The following is a 24,633-nucleotide window of genomic DNA, read 5'->3' on the forward strand; positions in this document are numbered from 1 at the left end:
GACTTCGGTCCGATGCAGTTTCTGGACTTCGGTCTGATGCGGAGGGCAAGGCCCTGGTTAGTTCCGGACTTCGGTCCGATGCATTTTCCGTACTTTGGTCCGATATAGAGGGCAAGGCCCTGGTTAGTTCCGGACTTCGGTCCGATGTAGTTTCCGGACTTCAGTCTGAAGCAGTGTGCAAGGCCTAGTATGTGCTTTATATGTTATTGTATGGTATGTGGTAGTTTGGGGGAGCTCACTAAGCTTCGTGCTTATAGTTTCAGTTTTGGTTTCAGGTACCTCAGCTAGCAAAGGGAAGGGCTCGGGATGATGGCATGGCATACACCACAGTTTTAGCCTGGGAGTTAGACTCTGATGTTTTGATATGATCTTGACACTAGTTTCGATTTGATAAATTTATTCTGACATGTTGTGAGACATGATTCATGGTTTTATCTTTTAATATTTGATATTATGGTTAGCAAAGTTTTCAAACAAAAAAAAAATTTTGGGTTGTATTTTTGGGATGTTTCAAGTTGGTATCAGAGCCTTGGTTTGAGGGATTCAGGCACACTTTCGGGTATGACTGGACTCAAACTAAGGAAATGGTAAACGATTTTCAAAAGAAAAATGTTTTCGAAAGAATTTTTGGAAAAAGAAACTTAAAAAGAAAAGAGTTGTGAAAAAAGGAAAAGGGTGTGGTGCATGCGATCAGCCGAGCTCAAGTAAGTACTCCCAAATTACCCATACAAGTTTATGTTATAATTATCAGTTCTTGTTGCAGTAGAACATCATGCTAGAATAGGACTAAGGATCTAGGAGGATGCCTTATGTGCCTGTTATATGTGTTTCAGCTTATTGAGAATTGCATGCTAGTATTGAGTAGACAGTAGCAGGATAGCCTGTTTAGGTTATGCCTGATAGTATGAGCTTAGCATTGTATGCTAGTACAGTCTCTCATTATGAGGATAGATTTGCTTGAGTAATTTCCTGTGTCCGAATGCTGCTTACTTTGTGCTTTGTAGGACTCGGAGTGATGGGAGTTAGCCATTAGGTGAATACGTCACGTCACATGTGATCAGGGTTGAATAATCTCAGAGTGCTGGATTTGGCCCTATTGCGCAACTCTTGTTTGAGTCTAACCGTTGTAGGGACGAGTCTTTTACTCGAAGGATTATCTGAGCCTCGTCACATGTGATGGTATTCAAGTGATGGCTAATTGGCATTACAAGGAGGCCTTCAGCAGCTGAGGACTGGATCGGGTGGAGTCAGAGATTTCCCTAGGGCAAGCCTAGGATGAGAGTAGCAGAGATCAGTAGTAGTAGAAGTGACTTGGTGGAGTCGAGGCAGTACTTGAGGAAAGTACGGATAGATGTGGAAGGTAGTATGGGCCCGTACTACTGAAAGCAGAGGATTCGTACTTGAATCGAGGAAGGCTGAGATGAGACCAGGAAACTTGTAGTAGTAGCGATCCCTCGAGATATATCAGTGTTTCTGACGTTTGTCATGATGTGTTTTTAGAATGGTGGTTTTACGCCCTAGGCCAGCAGTCGGCAGTTCAGGAGCCGGCGAGGGATCAGGATCAGGCTCAGGGGCCGAGCATCTAGATGAGCAGACCAGGGAGTTCCTCTCTTCAGAGGTTACTCGCACCATACTTGAGCAGACTCCTGTGATCTTCGGTTCGATCAAGGAGGGTATTTTAGAGCTGATGGACGAGAGGTTAAGCACCTTCCGTGCTGAGGTGGCGGCCATGATGGGATCGCGCACACTCACGTTCAGGGAGTTCCGGGCTTGTGGAGCTCCAGACTACCATGGGGCGCGGGATCCCATTGCGAGTACCAGGTGGTTGGCAGATGTCGCCAATACGTTCCGCACCAGCAGATGTCCCGAGGGGGACAAGGTCAGACTAGCATCCTGTCTTCTGAAGGACATGACACGAGATTGGTGGGAGGAGATCAGGCATGTCATCGGGGATGACGCAGCGCTCGATGCGATGACTTGGGCTGATTTTACAACCAGGTTCAGAGCCGAGTTTGCACCGATTATTGAGGTGCAGCAGTTAGCCAGGGAGTTTCAGGATCTCACCCAGACTACAGAGACAGTGGCGGAGATTACCGCCAAGTTTAGGGAGAGGGCTCTTCTCGTTCCTCAGTACGCAGCTGATGAGGAAATGAAGAAGGCCCGTTATCATGAGATGTTGCAGAGTGATATCCGCCAGTTTGTGAGCCGGTCCAGCTGTAAAACGCTGGATGATATGATTGCGAGGGCTCGTGAGAGAGAGATAGATTTGGAGATGGAGAAGAAGAGGAAGCCATAGGCGGCATCTGGCACAGGGAGTTCGGGCAAAAAGCCCAAGGTATCAGATCACAGATCTAGAGGACAGCAGAGCCACAGTCGGTGTGGCAAGTGTGGGAGATTGCACGATGGGGCGTGCAAGGCAGGTAGTGCCGGTTGTTATAAGTGCGGCCAGACCGGGCATATGAGTAGAGATTGTACAGCTACCACCACCACCACCACAGCAGCTGATCTGATTTGCTTCCATTGCAATCAGAGGGGACATAAAAAGTTCCAGTGCCCGAGTTTAGCAGCAGCAGGGAAGGTGGCAGCACCTGCCCCTGCTACTTTGAGGATTACAGACGGCCATCAGGGCCGGGGTGAGGCGCCAGTGGCGAAGAGTAGAGCTTTTCAGATGACAGCAGAGGAGGCGCGATCAACTCCTGATGTGGTGACGGGTATGTATTTTCCTCTTATCTCTTGATTGATATTGATTGTTTCTCATGGTTATATGTTTTCGTATAGGGTTGTTCTTAGTGAACGGCATTTCAGCTACAGTATTGTTTGACTCGGGGGCAACCCGATCATTTGTTTCACTTGCGCTTAGCAAGAGGTTTAGCAGAGCTCCGGGGGAGATGGATTGCCCAGTTGAGGTTGAGATAGCTGATGACAGGACCGTCAGGGTCGCGAGAGTACATAAGGCGTGTTCGCTGCTGTTATTTGATGAGCAGTTTTCAGTGGACTTGGTTCCCATTCCCATGCGAGGGAATAAGGTTATAGTGGGTATGGATTGGCTGAGCCCCAATGGGGCAGTGATTGATTGTGAACTGCAGTTAGTGAGGGTTCGCACTCCTAGTGGGGGAGATTTAGTGATTCAGGCGAGAGGCCACAACGCGGACCGATTCTGTGTTCAGCAGCGAGAGCGAGGTGCTACGTTCAGCAGGGTTGCGCAGGGTACGTCGCCTATGTCATAGATGACCGGGAGAAGGGTAAGGCGACAGTTGACGATGTGCCAATAGTACGAGAGTACCCGGACGTATTCCCAGAGGATTTTCCTGGAATACCTCCGGAGAGACAGGTTGAGTTTCGGATTGACCTGGTCCCGGGTGCGGCTCCGATAGCCAAAGCACTGTATCAGTTGGCTCCTACAGAGATGTAGGAGTTGTCCACGCAGCTGCAGGAGCTGTTAGACAAGGGTTTCATTAGGCCGAGTATTTCACCATGGTGAGCCCCGATCCTATTCGTAAGGAAGAAGGATGGGTCGCACCATATGTGCATAGATTACTGGGAGCTGAACAAGGTAACGGTGAAGAACCGTTACCCACTCCCGAGGATAGACGATTTGTTTGACCAGCTTCAGGGAGCATCTTGGTTCTCTAAGATTGATTTACGGTCAGGATATCACCAAATGCGGGTCAGGGAGGAGGATGTGCAGAAGACCGCTTTTAGGACCCGCTATGGTCATTATGAGTTTGTGGTGATGTCGTTCGGACTCACCAACGCTCCAGCCGCGTTCATGGATCTCATGAACCGCATATACAGACCGATGTTGGATCGGTCTGTGATAGTGTTCATTGATGACATCTTGGTTTATTCCAAGACTCAGGAGCAGCATGAGGAGCACCTGAGAGAGGTGCTAGAGACGCTGATGAGGGAGAGACTGTTCGCAAAGTTCTCCAAGTCTGGTTGCGCGAGGTGCAGTTCCTTGGTCACCTCGTCAACCAGAAGGGTATACTAGTAGATCCGGCCAAGATAGAGGCCGTGATGCAGTGGGAGGTCCCGAGGTCTCCAACTGAGATTCGGAGTTTCCTAGGACTGGCAGGGTACTACAGGAGATTCATCCAGGATTTCTCAAAGATAGCAGTTCCGCTCACCCGACTGACCAAGAAGTCGGTGGTGTTTCGATGGGGGCCTGAGCAGCAGGCAGCATTTGAGACCCTCAGACAGAGATTGTGCGAGGCGCCGATTCTCACCCTGCTAGAGGGAGTAGAGGATTTTGTAGTTTACTGTGATGCTTCGATCACAGGTATGGGAGCAGTGTTGATGCAGCGAGGGCATGTGATAGCTTATGCCTCTAGACAGTTGAAGCCTCATGAGGCTAACTATCCGACGCACGATTTAGAGCTGGGGGCGGTGGTGTTCGCCCTCAAGATTTGGAGACATTACCTCTATGGGGTCCGCTGTATCATTTACACGGATCACAAGAGTTTGAGGTACCTCATGGATCAGCCGAATCTGAACATGAGGCAGCGCCGATGGTTAGACGTAGTAAAGGATTATGATTGTGAGATCCTTTATCATCCGGGTAAGGCCAACGTAGTGGCCGACGCCCTGAGCCGCAAGTCGGTAGCAGCCCCGATCAGGGATGTATGTCTGAGGATGACAGTGATTACTCCATTGTTGGAGCAGATCAGAGAGGCACAGGTTGAGGGCTTGAAGGAGGAGAGGCAGAAGTGTGAGAGGATTGTGGGCCGAGTAGCTTCCTTTGACTATGACAGTCGAGGATTGTTGACCCTTCATGGGAGAGTTTAGGTACCTTACTGGGGAGGAGTACGGCAGGTACTGATGGATGAGGCCCACAAGTCTTGATTCTCCATTCACCCTGGGGCGACAAAGATGTACAGAGATCTTCGACCCGACTATTGGTGGCCCTACATGAAGCGGGACGTAGCTTGGTACGTGGAGAGATGCCTGACCTGCAGGAAGGTCAAGGCGGAGCATCAGAGACCCCACGTCAAGATGCAGCCATTAGACATTCCCGTGTGGAAATGGGATGATATCACTATGGATTTCATCACTAAGCTTCCCAAGACGGCACGTGGAGTTGATTCGATTTGGGTCATAATGGATCGGCTGACCAAGAGCGTGCATTTCATACCGATGCAGGAGAGCATATCGGCCGAGAAGCTAGCCGATATTTATGTGCGCGAGATAGTGGCACGGCATGGAGTGCCTGTATCAGTAGTATCAGATCGAGACGTCCGGTTCACTTCCAGGTTTTGGAAGCGATTTCATGACGAGATGGGGACTCGTCTTCACTTCAGCACCGCTTTCCACCCTCAGACGAACGGGCAGAGTGAGAGGACGATTCAGACTCTCGAGGACATGCTGCGGGCATGTGTTCTAGATTTTGGTGTTAGTTGGGATACGTTTCTTCCATTAGCAGAATTTTCATATAACAACAGTTACCACGCCAGTATTGACCGCCCTCCTTTCGAGATGCTTTACGGGAGGAAGTGTAGGACCCCGATTTGTTGGGGCGAGGTCGGTCAAAGGGTCATCAGGAGCACTGAGGTGGTGCTCAAGACCACAGAGTTGATCCAACAGGTCCGTAGTAGACTGCAGACTGCGCAGAGTCGGCAGAAGAGTTACGCCGACAGGAGGCGTTCGGACTTGGAGTTTCAGGTGGGCGATATGGTCCTCTTGAAAGTGTCACCCTGGAAGGGTGTTATCAGATTTCAGAAGAGGGGCAAGTTGGGCCCCAGATTCATTGGTCCGTTTAGGGTTTTGGCCCGGGTGGGTCGGGTTGCTTATCGGTTAGATCTTCCAGCAGAGCTCAGCCAGATCCACAACACGTTCCATGTTTCTCAGTTGCGAAAGTGCTTAGTGGATGATTCAGCAGTAGTACCCCTGGAGGACATTCAGGTGGACGATAGCCTGAACTATATCGAGAGACCAGTGGCGATTCTAGATCGCAAGGTGAAAAAGCTAAGGAACAAGTCAGTAGAGTTAGTTAAGGTGCAATGGCAGCACTGCAAGGGTTCGGAGTGGACGTGGGAGCCCAAGGAAGAGATGAGGGAGCACTACCCAGCGTTGTTTCCAGAGACAGCAGACTTCGAGGGCGAAGTCTAAGATAAGTGGGGGAAAATTGTAACGCCCCATTCCTGGTACGTATTTAATTTATTAAATGTCTTTTATAAAGAGCTACTCGGCGAGTAGTAGCCGTAACTCGTCGAGTGGATGCCAGGTTGGACGCGAGTTTTAAGTGATCTACTCGGCGAGTCCGCGCCTGGACTCGACGAGTAGGCTAGTCTGGAGAAAGCCCTAATAGTTAGGGTTTGTACCCTATTTAAACGTCCTTATAACCCCCATCCCAGCCTCCAGCACCCTTAAAGCGTTTCCCCTCAAAACCCTAGCCTCCATTGGTGAGCTTGAGTGATTTCCTTCTTGATTTTGAGTGTTTTGGTGTATTCTTGGAAGGGTAGAAGTGAAGGAAAGAGAGAAGGTGCAAAGGAGAAGAAGGAGATCCAGAAGCTAGCTTCCATTTGCTACTTCACCTGGTAATAAATCCTCTACCTTGTAGATATTCATATATGCTTGTTTTGCCACTTTTGGGACATTTCAAGGTCCAAACTCGAGATTGGAGCTCCCTTAGGGTAGTGAGCTATAGATCTGGACATCATTGAGCCCCAAGAGTTCAAAGTAGCTACCTTTATGCAAAGCAAGGTCTTGTTCCAAACCCTAGGTTCCCATTTCTAGCTTATTATGGTGTTTTAGCTTCATACCTCTATGCATGCGCGTAAAGTTGGCAACTTTACGTGTTATATTGGCCCTAGAAGCTTAGATCTATGAATTGGATGCACTGAAATCGATTAGAATCAACTGTTTAGTGAGGACATGCATAGGACTCGACGAGTTGTTCTTGGACTCGGCGAGTCGGAGCGCAAATCCTCCCGATTTCTCTGATTTTGGAGTTGTGAGTTAAATCAGCGAGTGGAAGAGGACTCAGTGAGTTAGAACAAGGATCTGGAAGTAGAGGGACTCGGCGAGTCCACGTCCCGACTCGGCGAGTCGTGTCGCGAGTTAGAGAAGTGTGAGTCCGGGAACTCAGCGAGTTCATAGTAGGACTCGGCGAGTATAGTCAACCAGGAAGTTGACTTTGACCAGGAAGTTGACTTTGACCAGGAAGTTGACTTTGACCAGGGGTAAAATAGTCATTTTACCCTGAGATTAGTTATCAGTATTTGATTGAGTGTTTATAGGATTTGTAGCCGGGGAGTTCCGGAGCAGCAGTCAGACAGTCTCAGATTTAGCACCTCAGCACCCAGCGTTACGAGGTGAGTTTCCTTCCAGTAGGAACGGATCTACGGCCATAATGCCGACCCGTTTAGTTAGCAGTAGTTCCGGACTTCGGTCCGATGCAGTAGTTCAGTGCGCTTGAGGTTTTTGTGATTCAAGCATGTCTTTGTGTTATGTGTTCCGGACTTCGGTCCGATGCAGTATGCAATATATGTGTTCATGCTAGTAGTTACGATTATGCTATGCTATGTTCAGTCAGTTCCCGGACTTCGGTCCGATGCAGAGGGCAAGGCCCTGGTTAGTTCCGGACTTCGGTCCGATGCAGTTTCCGGACTTCGGTCTGATGCGGAGGGCAAGGCCCTGGTTAGTTCCGGACTTCGGTCCGATGCATTTTTCGGACTTTGGTCCGATATAGAGGGCAAGGCCCTGGTTAGTTCCGGACTTCGGTCCGATGCAGTTTCCGGACTTCAGTCCGAAGCAGTGTGCAAGGCCTAGTATGTGCTTTATATGTTATTGTATGGTATGTGGTAGTTTGGGGGAGCTCACTAAGCTTCGTGCTTACAGTTTCAGTTTTGGTTTCAGGTACCTCAGCTAGCAAAGGGAAGGGCTCGGGATGATGGCATGGCATACACCATAGTTTTAGCCTGGGAGTTCGACTCTGATGTTTTGATATGATCTTGACACTAGTTTCGATTTGATAAATTTATTCTGACATGTTGTGAGACATGATTCATGGTTTTATCTTTTAATATTTGATATTATGGTTAGCAAAGTTTTCAAACAAATTTTTTTTTGGGTTGTGTTTTTGGGATGTTTCACTTAGTTAACAAGATTAATCACTTCCTTTCTCTTTTTATTAGTTTTAATTCGTTTTTATCCATGTCTGGCTAAAACCCTATTTTTCAGTTTTGCATTAGACTAGTACTTTTCATGTGATTAGTTATCAGATTTGGTTTTCTTTGTGTGCTTCTATCTAGTTGTTTCAGTTTTAAGCTTAATGAATATTTGATTTTTAATTCTTTTTAGTCTGATCACCTAGCTAGGGTTTAATCATTCCAGTTAATTAGTTAATAGAATATGTAATTGTTCTTGTCAACTGGTAATAAGTAATAAATATCAGATTGGTTCCGTGTTGAGATTTAACTCTGATATAAACTAAAATTTCATACCTTTATGCTTCTGACCTTGTGAGAAGTATTGGATATTGTTGGGAATTTTACAAATATCTTAACGTAACTTTTCTGATCTTAATTAAGAGTTTGTTTAATTAGACAATAAAAAGTTAGGGTTAACCGAAGAGCTTGTTTTGGTTAATTTTAATTAGGTAAAAAAGTTTATACTAGAGTTTGTTGAACGCATTTTTAATAACCAGATTTGAGCTGATTGCATGATTAGGAAAGTCAAAGCAGAGTTGAATTCGTTGTTATTATTGAATTTCTTTAGTTTATTTTCACTGCTATTTAGTTTAGTTAGTAATCAAAAATCCACTTTTTATATTTTCTGTTTAAATGGCTAGTATGTGTCTTATGCAAAAAGGCACTGACCACTAGGCTGTGTCCCTGAGCATTCAATCTTGCTTCCCTGTGCTATCCTTTAGTGCAACCATCAGTGAAAATTTTATTTGCTTAAATCGTTCACGACAACGGTGTAACAGTAATTAACATGAGTTATTAAAAAAATATAAAGTTGTTGATTTATTAGTGGGGTCCAATTTTGAAAGATTTTGATATTGCATTAATACAGGGGTATTTGCAAATGCTGTTGTGATATAATTAATAGATGAGTGATATTGCATTGGTGTGGATGACTTAAGTACTCAACATCATAGGGTGTTGCTTTTGTTACATAAAACCTGTTAATTCGACATATATAACACATTTTGATTTGATTTTTTTTTGTCATTTTCGTGTTTTTATTTTTGTTGTCTATTATTATTATTAATTATTTCATTTTTATGATCCTATATTTTGTTCCAACTATCATTATCTTATTTTTTCGTTGATACTATCCATATGTTATTTTTTTCGTTTTGACTATTTTTATGTTGTTTTTTTTGCCGTCCGGACATCCATGTGTAATTTTTTCATTCTGACTATTTTATGTTATTTTTTCGTTCCGACTAACTATGTATTAATATTTTTTTGTTCGGACTAACTATGTTTGTGTGTGGCTTTTATTTAATGTCTATAAATATCGCAACAAAATAAAAAAACCAAATAGTTCGAACTAAAAACTAACACAATGATAGTTTGAATGAAAAAAAATAAGTGAGATAGTTTGAATTAAAAAATAACATAGGAATATTCCACACAAATATCATACGATAAAAAGTCACATGGATTTTCCCAAAAGAACAAAAAGTAGCATTTGTGTTATGGGGGAATGCATGTCATGGGAATAAAAGATTATTAAATTTGGTTCAGAGGAAGAATCACATGCCTTTTTTTTTTGTCTCAAAGCGAATTGGTTCCTTTTTTTTTTTTTTTTTTTGAACGGAAAATAAAAGGCGCGCACGGTAGCCAACTGATCTACCACAGATTTGGTTTCCCCTGTAAAACCAATTTAAATGTTTCAACCGATTCTACTCGTACAAGGGTGTTTGTGATTGTGAAAGCTTTGTAGTTTTTAGTGAATCTCTCGGGTAAAAGCCCAAGCACCATAATGCCTTACCAAGGAATTAATTAATTTTTGTTTACTCCAATCTCCAAGAACCAAAAATACATGTTCACACTGTCCTAGCATTTCCTTGTCTGTTGTATAGCTTTGAGATTTAAAAATATGATTACTGACTACATATAAAGTATACAAGTCTACACTTTTTCTCAACAATTGTGCTAATGCAAAACAGACAATAGTATGATAATCAAGTGGGACCATACACCCCACTTGGAATAGTACGGATCAGTTATACCTTACAGCTCATGAAAGCATTCGGAGCCTACGAATAATTTTGTTAATGTACAAGCACAAGATGCAAGAAAGTAGCAATACATATCATCAGCCACTATACTACGTGATCATTTAAATCAAACACTGAAATATGGTTCCCGAGGCTTTCGAAACTCCAATAATTCCTTAGCATTCTTTCTGTCTTGTTGGAAGGCAAGTATCTGTGTGATAGATGCTCCTCTTTTATCCAAAATCTTCCTCGTGGAATATCTCCGCCATGCTGCTTGAATGAAGGATGCCGCCCAAGTCCGCCAACGCCTGAAATGACGGACAACAAATTTCAACTCGTCTACTGGTAATGCAAATGCCTCCACGTATCCCGAGGCCTTCAAGGTTCTAGTGGAAGATGGGAGGTTAACCCCTGATTCAGGATCCACTACCCATATTAGAAGCTCATCACCACAAAAGTCTCCTTCTTCTAGAAAACCGCTGTTGAAGAAACTGTCTGTGGTTGCACTCTCGAGACGACCATGTATGATGAAGAGCATTTCTTTGACTGGGTCTCGTTTTCGGATGATGTAACTATTACCCGCGTATAAACGCGGTATCAATCGTTGATAAATGTCATCAATCAACCGCTCATTCATTTTTTTGAACAAAGGAACCTACAATGCAATTGGAACAAACAATCTTTTGATTATTGACAAAATTTCCATTTTTTTTTTCGATATGGAGGGAACCTTCTGGGTCACAAGTAGATAAATATAAAGACAAGAATCTTATTTTACTCGTTAGTGTAACGTACGAAATATTTGTAGCATGTGGAAGTAGCAAGTATGTGAATGGAAAGAATACGGGGATAAATATGAATGTGTTAAAAGTACATGCGTTACACAGGACACGAGGGCTACTCACGTTTTTTGCACAAACCATAGATCGAGAAAAAGTCTTTTGCACAAACCATAGATTGAGAAAAAATCACAGCCCCACCTTTTGGTGTCCTATTGACAATATTGGTCTCTATCTCATTCTAATACACTCCCAAATGTAATTGCTTTTTAGGGATCAATTGTGATAATAGGTGGTAAAACTTTAAAAAGAGTGAATATCCAGCATAAATATATAAAACTGAATTGCCCTTTTGACCAAATCAACACAAATGTGACGGTTTATGTCTCTTTTCGGATCCTTGAGTAGATTTTGAACCATGTTCTCCTCAACCTCTCTATGAGTTTCCAACCACTCATATAGATCGTGGTGTGTAACTTGTTTTTGGAGATTAACCTGAAAAGGAATATTAAAAAAAATCATTAAAATACTTAGCAACGCTTACCAGTTACCGCTTAGGAAAAGCAATTGAAAAATAGATGCTTTTCTTAATAGTATTTTGTTATTACTTTATAGATAGATACAATCAAGTTGGAAATGGATCAATTCCTTCCATGTTGAAATATCACCAAATATTGAATCTTGATCAAGTTTTCCAAACATTCAAACCTACTTATTTGCTTAAATATTCCATTTCAATCAAGTCATTTGTAATTTTTATTGATAAAATCACTGGGAACTTGTTACATCCTATAGGAGTGGAAAATGAGGTTGTAAAGGCAAAAGATGCTGCAATGTACCAAACAACTAACCAAAGTATACAAACCTTTTCTGGTTTGAGATTTTCAAAACCGTGCTGGCTTATCTGTGTTGACTTCGAAGCCATTGAAAGCTGTCAATAGGAAGTGTACATAGATTTTGTTAGACAACAAAAGCAACCACATGATGAGAAAAAAAAAACTTAAAAATCTACGCTTTTTATTACTCATAGAATAACATATAAAATTTTGTTTCCCCTTTAAATTTTCTTGAAATTATAATGAAGACATGTATTGAGACCATAAACGAAAAAAATGAATGAAAAGAAAAGAAAAAAGAAGGCAACTTACTTGATATTGCAGGGCAGTTTCAAGTCCTTTCAGGACGTCATTCATTAATGGACGTTTTTCATTGTCACTCTTAAAACATTGATAAGCAATTTTTGAAAACACCTTCAAAGAACTAGGACGTATTTCATCCTTTATATTACCCCATATAATTTCATTTAGGCTGTTTTGTTTATAATGCTTCCTTACCAACTTAGTAAAGGATCCACTCTTGCCAAAACACAACCTCCCACACAAGACTTCAAACAAAACCACTCCAAAAGAGTAAACATCCGACTCCTTTGTTAGTATCCCAGACTCTAAATATAACGGATCACAATACCCAATGGTACCTACTGGTCACAAGAAACGTATATTTTTGGTTAGCAGGACCAAATCTAGATAGACCAAGATCTGCTATTCTTGCATTCCAGTTTTCATCTAACAGGATGTTGGAACTTTTGATGTCCCGATGTAATACTCTTTGCTGGGTCTCACCAGGATCATGAAGGTATGCCAGTCCACGAGCCACCCCAATGCAAACCTTAAGTCGTGTAACCCAGGTTAGATCTTTGTTGTCAAGATGCAAGTCAAGACTTCTATTGGATGCATACCTGTACACTAGAATCTTTTCGCCTTTCTCGTCACAAAACCCTAGGAGGGAGACAATATTTTGATGCCTATAAACTGAAAGTGTAATGACCTCCTTCCAAAACTCAGAGTCTCCTTGCCCAAATGCACGATCTAAATGTTTTAATGCGACCATGCTATGCCCCTTGGAATGGAGTAGTTCTCCCTTGTAGACTCTCCCAAATCCTCCTCTTCCTATGCAGCTTTCTTTAGCAAAGTTGCTGGTTGCGGATTCTATAACTTCTAGTCTTATTCTGAGATGTTCGAACTGTTTTAGAACAGACATCCTTTTTGATGACCGATCAGAAATACGAAACAAGAATAAGACTTCCAAATAATTAGAGATGAGGGAGCAACGACGGAGAAGAGGGAAAAAAAAGAAAAGAAAAGGGGGAGCGATGGAGAGAAAATAGACAAAGGAGACGGATACAGGTGGGAGACAAAGTTCATATATTTTCAAAAAGAGTTGATCTACTCATCTACATTTCCTTTTTAAGTTTGCAAGGAAATAGAGTTTTTTATGAGTAATTGCAAAATTGGTCATCGTGTATTACTAAAAAATGCAATTTGATGTCAATTTTATTTATTTATTTATTTTTTTATATAATTAGCCCAGAGATATATATACTAAAATCCCAATATTTTCATCGATATGACAAGAAAGTCCTAAACTTTATTTTTTTGACATTAAAGTCCTAACTACCGGCATTTTTTGACACTTTTACCCGGTTTTCTGGTTAGCCGGTAATTAGGACTTTTTTTTTTCAAAATAATAAAGTTTAGGACTTTCTTGTCAAATCGTGAATTAGGACTTTACTGTCAAAAAAATAAAGTTTAGGACATTCTTGTCAAATCGTTGAAAATATTGGGACTTTAGTGTATTTTCATAGACCAAGAACTTTTAATTGTGATTTTTGTCACATGACCACTATTTTTCTTACCATCATCATCTTTACCCTGATACAATCACGATCAGGGGAACAGATACAAAAGAGAGAGCGAGAAATTGTGAAAAGACTTGTAAAACTTTCTTCTTGCTTCGGTTCTTGAACTAAAAAGTAGGGACAAATTATACAAATACAAACAACACATGCCTAATCAAAAGGGTGTGAATGTGGAGAAGGGCTAAGAAGGGCAATTTCTTTTTTTTTTCGGTTTCTTAGTTCTCCATTTTTAGGACTGCAAAAAGCCAAAACAACCCTAAGTCTTTCTTTCTTTCTTAACTATCTTCATTTTTTCAATATCGGTTTGTTGAGATTAAAAAAACTCTTTAACAAGAAGCGAACGTTAAAGATTTAAATAGGATCTAACTGACTAGAGCAGATTTCAATAACTCTCATGCTTAAAGGCTATCATACCATTAAATTTCTAACAAAAGAAAATGATATATACACTAAAGACCCAATATTTTTTCTTCGATTTGACAAAAAGTCATAAACTTTATTTTTTGACAGTAAAAATGTAATTCACGATTTAACAAGAAAACTCTAAACATTATTATTTTGACAAAAAAAAATCTTAATTACCGGCTAACCGGAAAAAAGGGTAAAAGTGTTAAAAACTGCCGGTAGTTATGACTTTACTGTCAAAAAATTGAAGTTTAAGACTTTCTTGTCAAATTTATGAAAATATTGGGACTTTAGTTTATATATCCCTTAGCCCAAAATGAAAAATATGGTGTATATTTGGTCCTTTAAAAGTTTGAATGTACTTAAAATGGCAATTTTGCCTTTCTGTTTTTTTTTCTTTAATTTACTTAAATATTTTTATAATTAAAAAATAAAATAAATCCCCTATAACCCCACCCAACCCTTTCTCTTTCAAAATACCAACTTCTTGTTCTCTTATTCTACTCTTTCCTACCGTAGCACCACCACCGGCCACCGTCAGCCACCTTTGTCTAGAGATCCATCTTCATTCACCTTTGTCCAGATCCACTGTCGCCTACCCTTGTACAGATTTTTCAATATCCACCGTCGTCCACCTCCTCCGTCAAACAAATCTACAAAACTAATTTCCACCTCCTTCGGTGAACAGATCTCCATCTCCTCCAATGATCATATCTCCGCCTCTTCGATCTAGGAACTCTAACAGAGATCGAGAGGAGTTCAAATCCATGTAAATGCTTCTTCTTCGTCGAAGTCGGCGCTAGATAATGTTAGGATTCATACATTCGTCGGGTTATAGCGTCACTGTGTTTGTTGGGTTACAGCGTCAAAGTTCTAGATCCAGATTCAACAACGATTTAGTGTTTTAGCTTCAGATCCAACGACGAATCTGTAAAACCCGATCTGAACGTATCACTCGAATCACTAGAGTTGGTGCGGAATCCCAATCTAATGAGTAACGCAAAACAGTTAGAACGAGTTAAGAACACAATCACAAATCTTCAATGGTTTCAATGCATACAATTATAGATTATAATTGTCTTATACATAAACCCTTTCCTCTCTGTTTCTATGAAGCACCAGCGAACTCTCTGATTGACTCCCCCCCTAAACGGCTGAAAACAATACAATATATATACCTAGATCTAATTACAAAGGCCCAACCGAAAACCCAACCGAAATCCTCATTAAGCCCACCGAAATCACATGGTGATTTCGGTCCAAACAACACCTAGAACATGGTGTTTAGGGGTCCTAGATCGAGAACTCTAAAAGTCATCAAAAGTAAAGTATAAACCATAAATCATGTCCTAACAATCTCCCCCTTGGTTTATAGCTTTTTTTCTTTTCAATCTTCTCTTTGTTGTTGACCTTCAACTTTTATCTTGATTTCTTCACAACTTCAAGATGAACATATGAATCTCTGCATGAATGACTTCATCTTGAATAGTTAGACTTCCTTTAAAAATTGACATTGAACACACATTGGGAATAGAGGCTTCTTGTATAGGGTTCTTGTAAATCAACACTTTCAGCTTTGAGAAACTTCAGAGATAATAACAGAGAGACCGATTCTTCTGGATCACTTCAACAAGTTCATAGATAGCAACAAACTGATAGAGGAGGCTTCAACGCAATTCGTCGTCACATAACTTCAAAAACAACTTCACCTTGCTTCTGGGGTTGAAAGATTGTGTGTTGAAAAATAATCTTCACTTCTTGTTCCTTCGAATGAATATTCTTCATGTAACATCCATAAAAATTCAAGCCAATTTAAAACTTTTTAAAACATTTAAAACCATTAAGTTTTTACAGTTTACTTTCAAAACAATTTAAACATCAGAGTATCGCCAGGATCAATCATGAAAATGTAAGGAGGTGCACGATCACGCCTTTGCCTTCCCGTGATCATCAGAATACCTGAAACAATAATCGATAAATGTAAGCTCGAAGGCTTAGTAAGTTACCCCCAAAATACCAATGCCATACAGATATAACCATATCATATAACCATATAAGCAAACAATACAGCATGCGTAATAAGCCACCAGTCTGACTGGATCGAATCCCGGTCCTCAGTCTATCTGGACCGCTCTCCGATCCCTCGGCACGTCTGGACCGCCCTCCTCGGGGCCTTCAGCCTATCCGGACCGCTCGCTGGGCGTTCATCCTTACTAGATTTGCCCGGCCCGGGCCTGCAGTCTACCCGGTCTGCCTAGGGTGTCTTGGCCTACTACACATAGCAGGACCTGCCTCAACCCTTTCCCCAAACCAACAAACATGTGCACATACATATAAACAAGTAAACATGCCGATCTAACAAATCACTAATATGGCAACCATCCTATAACCAGGATACCGATCTAACCGATAAATAAAATAGCAACCATCCTATAACCAGGATACCGATCTAACCGATCTCTAGCATAGCAACCATCCTAAACCAGGATGAAATCTAACATATCAACCATCCTAAACCAGGATGTAAATCATAAAGGGTCGACCTTGGTGCCGTAGATCCTGTTGATATAGTGAGGAGAACTCACCTGACACTGCTGAAATCCCGCAGATAAAACTCCAGCTGCTGGTTGACAGATTCCCAAACTGTCAACATCAAACAATACCCAATTAATAATTGGGTTCCAAGCCCAAAGTCCAACTCACACTTCAAAGGCCCAAAAGTCAAGTAATGGGCCAAAGCCCAATATATGGTCCAATTTTCCAAATTGGGCCCAGACCTCTACATGGTCTTTCCTTAAGCCACATCTAATTATTCTAGTCCAAACTCTTGGTACTCCCATGGCCCAATATCACATAATCATAAAGGCCCAATTATGGCCCATCTATGACGTAATTTTCCAATATGGGCCTAAGTCCTTCACATGGGCCTTACCCTAAAGCCCATCCAATTATTTTAGTTCATTTACTTGTTCTTGGATAGTCCATCAGTAGCCCAATCACCAAAGCCAGTAGAAAGGCCGAACTCAAGGCCCAAGTGAAATTAGGGTTTTCACATGAAATGACGATTAGGGTTAAGTGTTCCTACTTAACCCATTAAGGACTTAATCCATTAAGTTCAATATTTCCTTAGGTTAATTTGCAAATGATTACTAATTAACATTTTCAGTTTAGTAATTAGTTCAAGTGCGGGTCCCGATAATTTCCTAAAATTTGGGTTTTATGCCATTAGGGTTTTCCAAACCCTAGTTAGGGTTTTCCAAACCCTAATTAGGGTTTCCAATCCAATACTAGCCATTAGTCACTTGGTTGGGCTTTTAGGTCAATTTGGGCTTCATTGGGCCCATTAGGGTTACATTGAGCCTATTAGGGTTTCACTAGGCCCATTAGGGTTTCGTTAGTCGGACACCACCCACTACCACCTCGGGTAGTGGTGGTCAACGGCGGCTCACGACAGCGGCCACCACCTCATGGTGGTGGTTAGGGTTCTAGTCCAATCGTGTCCAAGCATCCCCAAAAGCAATCCAAACACATGCAAAGCACACCGCCACCTAACATGGCGGCCAGTGGCGGCAGCCACCACCCTATGGTGGTGGTTTTTGAGTTTTGTTTTGATTATTCCTACCCTATTATAGTTTTACAATGAAAATCTCAATTAACACACACACATACTAAGCTAAACACACACACACAGCCACCTTGTGGTGACCGGCGGTGGTAGATGGTGGCAGCCACCACCTCACGGTGGTGGTGGTGGCTGTTCTCGTGGATTCCGGCCAAACAAACACCACATACATGAAATAACACTCACACCACACGAGCTTGAAGCAGCACCACACACACACTCGCTAGAACACGGGCACGACCGCCTTCTTCGTGGTGGCAAACGACGACCGAGCAGCCAAAGATAAGGGAGTCACTTGGTGACGGCAGCGGACGTCGGTTAGCCCCAGACGGACCCGACGAAATAGAACATAAATGGGGAAGGAGAGGCGACACAATTCGTCACCGAGAATAGCAACAACGACATCCCCATGCTTGCTTCTCTCGATCATCCGCTATCACAGCTTCCATCGGCGGACTTCGTCTTCAACGGACGTAGGAGTGGCGACGACGGTTGGGGTTCGGTGGTTCACGTCGGTGTTCATAGCTCCAAGATCTTCAGCGGTTCCTCTCGGCCGTTCACGACGTCCGACAACGAAGTTGGACACGAGATGGTCGTCTGGTGGCTTGGGACTTCGACCGACCGGAAAGACAAGAGGGAGGTAGGGTGGTGACGGCGGCTGGAGGGATGGGGGGCATAAAGTGGCGGCTGGGAGGAAATATTAGGGTTAGGGTTACATGGGGTGTTGCATCTTATAAACGGGAGGGTAAGTAACACGGGTTCAAGTCCCGTGTCTTACCAAACTTGGTCACCTTTTAACAATAATGGTCCCTGCCTCTACAAATTCTTTTCAAACTAAGCCTACAATTTACCATTTGAACCCCGCCTTCTGAAAACCTTTCCAAATCAAGTCAAAAATGTTACCAATCAGCCCCTGCTTCCATAAATCCTTACATATTAAGTCTAAATAATACCAAACACCCCCTGACTTCTACAATCCTTTGCAAAACAAGTCCTGAAATTATACTTTAACCCCCAGAGATTCAAATATCGTCATTTGGCTTCCCGAAATTAACACCCCACTAATTATTATTTGATTTTGGCTAAAAAATAATAATAAAATTACATCCCGGAGTTCCGGATTTATTATTTAATTATTCTATTTTAAACGGGATGTTTCAACTCTCCCCCACTTAAATTTGTTTTCATCCTCGAAATCGTTTCTTATCATCCCTTACACGTCAGACAACTTGAGCAACACGACCACATCTACAAACATACCCTAGCCTTTCCAAGGCAAATGTAACCAACTCTCGCAGGGTCCTGAAACCTGATGATAAACAAATTCCTTGCACTTATCTCCCAACTGGCTACTTAACTTCTGATAATCTAGGGTTCCTACTAGAAGACAGAGTCACAAACCAAATTTCCCTGCAGAACACTTATACTTGACAGAAACTCATCCGGAATACCAGATTCCCGCCCGGTTGCTGAACCAACGAGCGATCTTAGAGTCGCTCTACGCGATTCCCGAAAGAAACTTCGACTAGCAATAATTACCCTAGTTATATCGCCACTCATAGCTCCATCAATCCTTCTGGTCCATCCGACCATAATAGTCTGACAATCTGTCGCCATTGAACCAAATACGAAAAGTGAACGCTACCAGAATACTGTAGTCTTACATCATGCCCGGTATCCAGCGACCTACCTTTTCCTGATTCCGATTATGTTATGGTCTACTCACAATCTTGCGATATGGCCCACCTTGGCCTAATCGTCTGAACCAATTCGTGAATGCTACGAGTCCTTCCGCAGTCTCACAACACTTCCCTGACTATCTTACCACTAGGTCTAACGGATTACATACAGAGTCTTCAGCATGACTGGACCGCCTCTCCGGGCCTTCAGTCTATCTGGACCACTCTCTTAGAACCTTCAGCATGTATGGACCGCCTCTCCGGGCCTTCAGCCTGTCTGGACCGTTCTTCGAGCCTTCGGCCTGACTGGTACACCCCGCTGTCCTTCAGTCTATTCGGACCGCTCTAAGTCTGTTGTGCATAAACCTGGACCCATCCTGGTGCCCTCTCCCATGTTGTCGGTTCTCCCCCACTTGGGGTTTCGAACTCCTGATCCAATCCGTGAACTATAATCTCGGCCTAACTCTAGACCTCATGTTGGTCGCCTACCCTCTCGGTTAACCGTGGCCTGATCCCTGGCCTGTGTATCTACCACATACGCTAAATAACCCGCACACCCGTGCTGAATGTACTGTCGAGCCCTGACAGCTAACAAAACCCTCAATCTATCAATCCAAAAACCCTCAGAGTCGAGCACACACTCGACCGAACACCCGAACTGAACTCAATTCATGACTAGAACCCCAACATGGTTCCCCAAATTCTGCTATCAAGCACCAAGAAGACACGTTTCTCGTGCTGGGGAGTTTTACCGAACCCCCAACCAACGCAACCCTCAACCCAAACAACCATTTGGTCCCCCTTTCTCCCTGTCGAGATGTGAAACTTATCCCTATTTCGAAACCGCTCCTGCTTCTGCATCCCGGGGTAACTCTCCCCCACTTAGATTCGACTAAGGCCCCGTTTGATACGTATCTTTCCAGGTCCAAACAGATCTTTCTGGCTGAATGGACCGGAAAGACTGTTTGATTTGCACAAAAAAATGGTCTTTCCCGGTAAGATGTGTCTTTCCCAGAAAGCCCCAAAATCATATCTTTCTGGCTGAATGGGCTGGAAAGACAATTATGCACCAAACCCAGCCTCTTTCTTTCTTTATTGGATTATTATTTTTTTTAAATAACTTTTTTTAAATTCATTTTTTATTAAATTATTACTTTTTTTCATCATTCAGCACAGTCAATCAGATGTACAATCAAACATCATGGTTTCTTTCCCAGTCAGAAAACTTTCCCAGACAGCACTTTACCAGACAGCACTTTTCCAGACAGAAACTATCAAACGAGACCTAAGCCTCCACAATTCATGAAAATTAGAGGATTCCCAAACCTTGTCACTTTCTAACGATCGATCCGATGACAACCAACTCCTTCCAACTAGTGCTCCATTACTGGTCGATCCCAAATGATCACACGCTCCTAAGAACTAGATGAACACTTCCTGAATACTAGTGAAACTGACAGTCTCTAATGCTTGAATGATCCCACACTCAATCTTGAAAACCAAAGGATAGATGGTCCAACTAATTCCTTAACAACGAGCTACTTCCTTTGGCGCCTTTATCCGCCAGTCAATAACGGTTACTAAAACCACTGAATCCTGACAATGCTGAATAACCATCCTGTGGGACCCTGTCCATAGACCTCCCTCATAATACCCTTCTTCCCAAGATGCTCCAAACAAGTCTCCCGCTCTCGGGCTCTAGAAATCATTTCATTCAAGGTCCGCACCCTGACTCACTCACCAACTCAATCGTCCACAGCTGAACTCACCTGGCACTGCTGAAATACCGCAGATAAAACTCCAGCTGCTGGTTGACAGATTCCCGAACTGTCAATATCAAACAATACCCAATTAATAATTGGGTTCCAAGCCCAAAGTCCAACTCACACTCCAAAGGCCCATAAGTCAAGTAATGGGCCAAAGCCTAATATATGGCCCAATTTTCCAAATGTGGCCCAGACCTCTACATGATCTTTCCTTAAGGCCCATCTAATTATTCTAGTCCAAACTCTTGGTATTCCCATGGCCCAATATCACATAATCATAAAGGCCCAATTATGGCCCATCTATGGCCCAATTTTCCAAATTGGGCCCAAGTCCTTCACATAGGCCTTACCCTATAGCCCATCCAATTATTTTAGTTTATTTACTTGTTCTTGGATAGTCCATCAGTAGCCCAATCACCATAGCCAAGTAGAAAGGCCCAACTCAAGGCCCAAGTGAAATTAGGGTTTTCACAGGAAATGACGATTAGGGTTAAGTGTTCCTACTTAACCCATTAAGGACTTAATCCATTAAGTTCAATATTGCCTTAGGTTAATTTGCAAATGATTACTAATTAACATTTTCAGTTTAGTAATTAATTCAAGTGCGGGTCCCGATAATTTCACAAAATTAGGGTTTTATGCCATTAGGGTTTTCCAAACCCTAATTAGGGTTTCCAATCCAATACTAGCCCGTTAGTCACTTGGTTGGGCTTTTAGGTCAATTTGGGCTTCATTGGGCCCATTAGGGTTTCATTGAGCCCATTAGGGTTTCATAGGCCCATTAGGGTTTTGTTAGTCGGGCACCACCCACTACCACCTCGGGTAGTGGTGGTCAACGGCGGCTCATGGTGGCGGCCACCACCTCGTGGTGGTGGTTAGGGTTCTATTCCAATCATGTCCAAGCATCCCTAAAAGCAATCCAAACACATGCAAAGCACACCGCCACCAAACACGGCGGCCGGTGGCGGCAGCAGGCGGCAGCCATCACCCTACGGTGGTGGTTTTTGAGTTTTCTTTTGATTATTCCTACCCTATTACAATTTTACAATGAAAATCTCAATTAACACACACACACACACACACACACTAAGCTAAACACACTCACACACAACCACCTTGTGGTGGCCGGCGGAGGTAGATGGTTGCAGCCATCACCTCACGGTGGTGGTGGTGGCTGTTCTCGTGAATTCCGAAAAACAAACACCACATACATGAAATAACACTCACACCACACGAACTTGAAGCAGCACCACACACACACTCGCTAGAACACGGGCACGGCCGCCTTCTTTGTGGTGGCAAACGACGACCGAGCAGCCAATGATAAAGGAGTCGCTTGGTGACGGCAGCAGACGTCGGTTAGCCCCCGACGGACCCGACGAAATAGAACATAAATGGGGAAGGAGAGGTGACACGATTCGTCACTGAGAATAGGAACAACGACAGCCCCACGTTTGCTTCTCCTGATCGTCTGCTATCACAGCTTCCATCGGCGACCTTCGTCTTCAACGGCTGTAGGAGTAGCGACGGTGGTTGGGGTTCGGTGGTTCACGCCGGTGTTTCAGCTCCAAGATCTTCAGCGGTTCCTCTCGGCCGTTCACGGCATCCGGCAGCGAAGTTGAACACGAGATGGTCGTCTGGTGGCTTGGGACTTCGACCGATCGAAAAGACAATAGGGAGTTGGGGTGGTGACGGCGGCTGGAGGGATGGGGGGCATAAGGTGGCGGCTTGGAGGAAATATTAGGGTTAAGGTTACATGGGGTGTTGCTTCTTAAAAACGGGAGGGTAAGTAACACGGGTTCAAGTCCCGTGTCTTACCAAACTTGGTCACCTTTTAACAATAATGGTCCCTGCCTCTACAAATTCTTTTCAAACTAAGCCCTAAATTTACCATTTGAACCCCGCCTTCTGAAAACCTTTCCAAATCAAGTCCAAAATGTTACCAATCAGCGCCTGCTTCCATAAATCCTTACATATTAAGTCCAAATAATACCAAACACCCCCTGACTTCTACAATCCTTTGCAAAACAAGTCCTGAAATTATACTTTAACCCCCGGAGATTCAAATATCGTCATTTGGCTTCCCGAAATTAACACCCCGCTAATTATTATTTGATTTTGACTATAAAATAATAATAAAATTACATCCCGGGGTTCTAAATTTATTATTTAGTTATTCTATTTTAAAAGGGATGTTACACTTCGTCGATCATAGATGCGTCTTCAAAGTAACCATGACTAAAAAGTCCATGTGGATAACAGAGTCATAAAGACCCTTTTCACCTCAGTTGTTCAAGGACCCAACCTTGGCTCAGATGTAGACTACTCGCAGTATCTGAGTGAACACGGAGGAACGCACTGCGATTTGTTGAGTATCGGTGAACTACTCATGGCTATTTCTTTATGTTAGCCCCTGCATATCCTTGATCAAAGATCTCAATACAGTTTTTCAAGTTAACAAGTTAACTTGGCCTTTGGCGAGACATTCAATGGTTTCTGAATCTCAGCTGAGTGTACCATTCTAGTGCCAGTGAGAGTTAATTAGGAATAACTCACAAAACCATCATGTGACAAAAGTATCCGAGGATATATTTCCACAGTTTGGCATGAAACTAGGTCAAGGCCATTTGGCGGGACATTCAGCGATAATTATGTCTTGCGAGGTGCATCGCCCTTGTTCCAATAACCGTTAATTCCTTACCTGCGGAGAATGTATCCAAGAATACATTTGAGTCTCCACAATTTTGAATGACAAAAAGAATGTCAAGACCCCGGGCGGGATGTTCAGCGATATCTATTTCCCGGTTGGATGAATCGCCCTAGTGCCATGACAGTTCTTAGGTAAAGATAACTGACAAGACCAATTTTGACAATTTGTATAGTTTTAAACTTTCAATTCCTTAAATACGACAGTTCTTAGAAAGATACTGCCTAACTGACAGTTTGTACAGCTTCATGCCTTCAATTTCTTGAATACGACAGTTCTTAGAGAGATACTGCCTAACTGACTTGAACATAAAAAGTTCCCATCTTCTCTTGCTTATTGAGAGTGAGTGTGTGCCTTTTGGCTGCGGTGGATTAACCAAGGCAATTAAGCTTGGACATCCAGAGCAATTTGCAACATCGAGATCAAGAAACTTAAACAGTTTAGATCCGCAAGCCGTCAATTCCTTGTGAAAGTAGTGTGAAGTGTAACGACCGTCAATTTCTTTCCAGGTCTCTTCTCCTTGCTCATCCACGTTTCAAGACAAAGAAATTTTAGAAATAGAAATAAAAATAAAATAAACTTAGCACACACAAAAAAATAACTAAGAATAAAAATAAAATTAAAATACGCTCAAATACAATATTTTTGGATTTTTTTATTATTTCTGTGAAAAAGAATTAAAAACAGAAATAAACATATTTTTGGAATTTTTGAATTTTATAATTTTTCTTTGGTTTTAATTCTCCCCCTAAATTTGTGCATAGAGGAGAAAGAAAGAAAAGGATATGAACAAATTTAAATAAAAC

At 42.6% G+C, this 24,633-nt stretch overlaps 1 protein-coding gene across 2 annotated transcripts; it reads right to left on the bottom strand.

Moving 5' to 3' along the window:
- Positions 1–10,096: 10,096 nt before the first annotated feature.
- LOC145112561 (putative cyclic nucleotide-gated ion channel 7) lies at positions 10,097–13,150 on the bottom strand. 2 transcript variants are annotated; one of them, XR_013710545.1, is made up of 4 exons: positions 12,099–13,150; positions 11,816–11,881; positions 11,077–11,445; positions 10,097–10,826 (listed from the first exon to the last, which is right to left on the bottom strand). XR_013710545.1 is itself a non-coding variant. In XM_079048712.1 (3 exons), exons 1-3 carry the CDS (start codon positions 12,141–12,143, stop codon positions 11,254–11,256), a joined length of 303 nt encoding a protein of 100 aa, XP_078904838.1. In that variant the 5' UTR covers positions 12,144–13,150; the 3' UTR covers positions 11,005–11,253. The 2 variants fall into 2 exon arrangements, 1 of the variants encoding a protein (XP_078904838.1); XM_079048712.1 differs by lacking the exon at positions 10,097–10,826 and having other exon boundaries at positions 11,005–11,445.
- Between the last annotated feature and the right edge of the window lie 11,483 nt (positions 13,151–24,633).

Source organism: Lactuca virosa, chromosome 5 (genome assembly GCF_052849685.1).
Source record: "Lactuca virosa cultivar CGN04683 chromosome 5, Lactuca_virosa_CGN04683_v6, whole genome shotgun sequence".
NCBI lineage: Eukaryota > Viridiplantae > Streptophyta > Magnoliopsida > Asterales > Asteraceae > Lactuca > Lactuca virosa.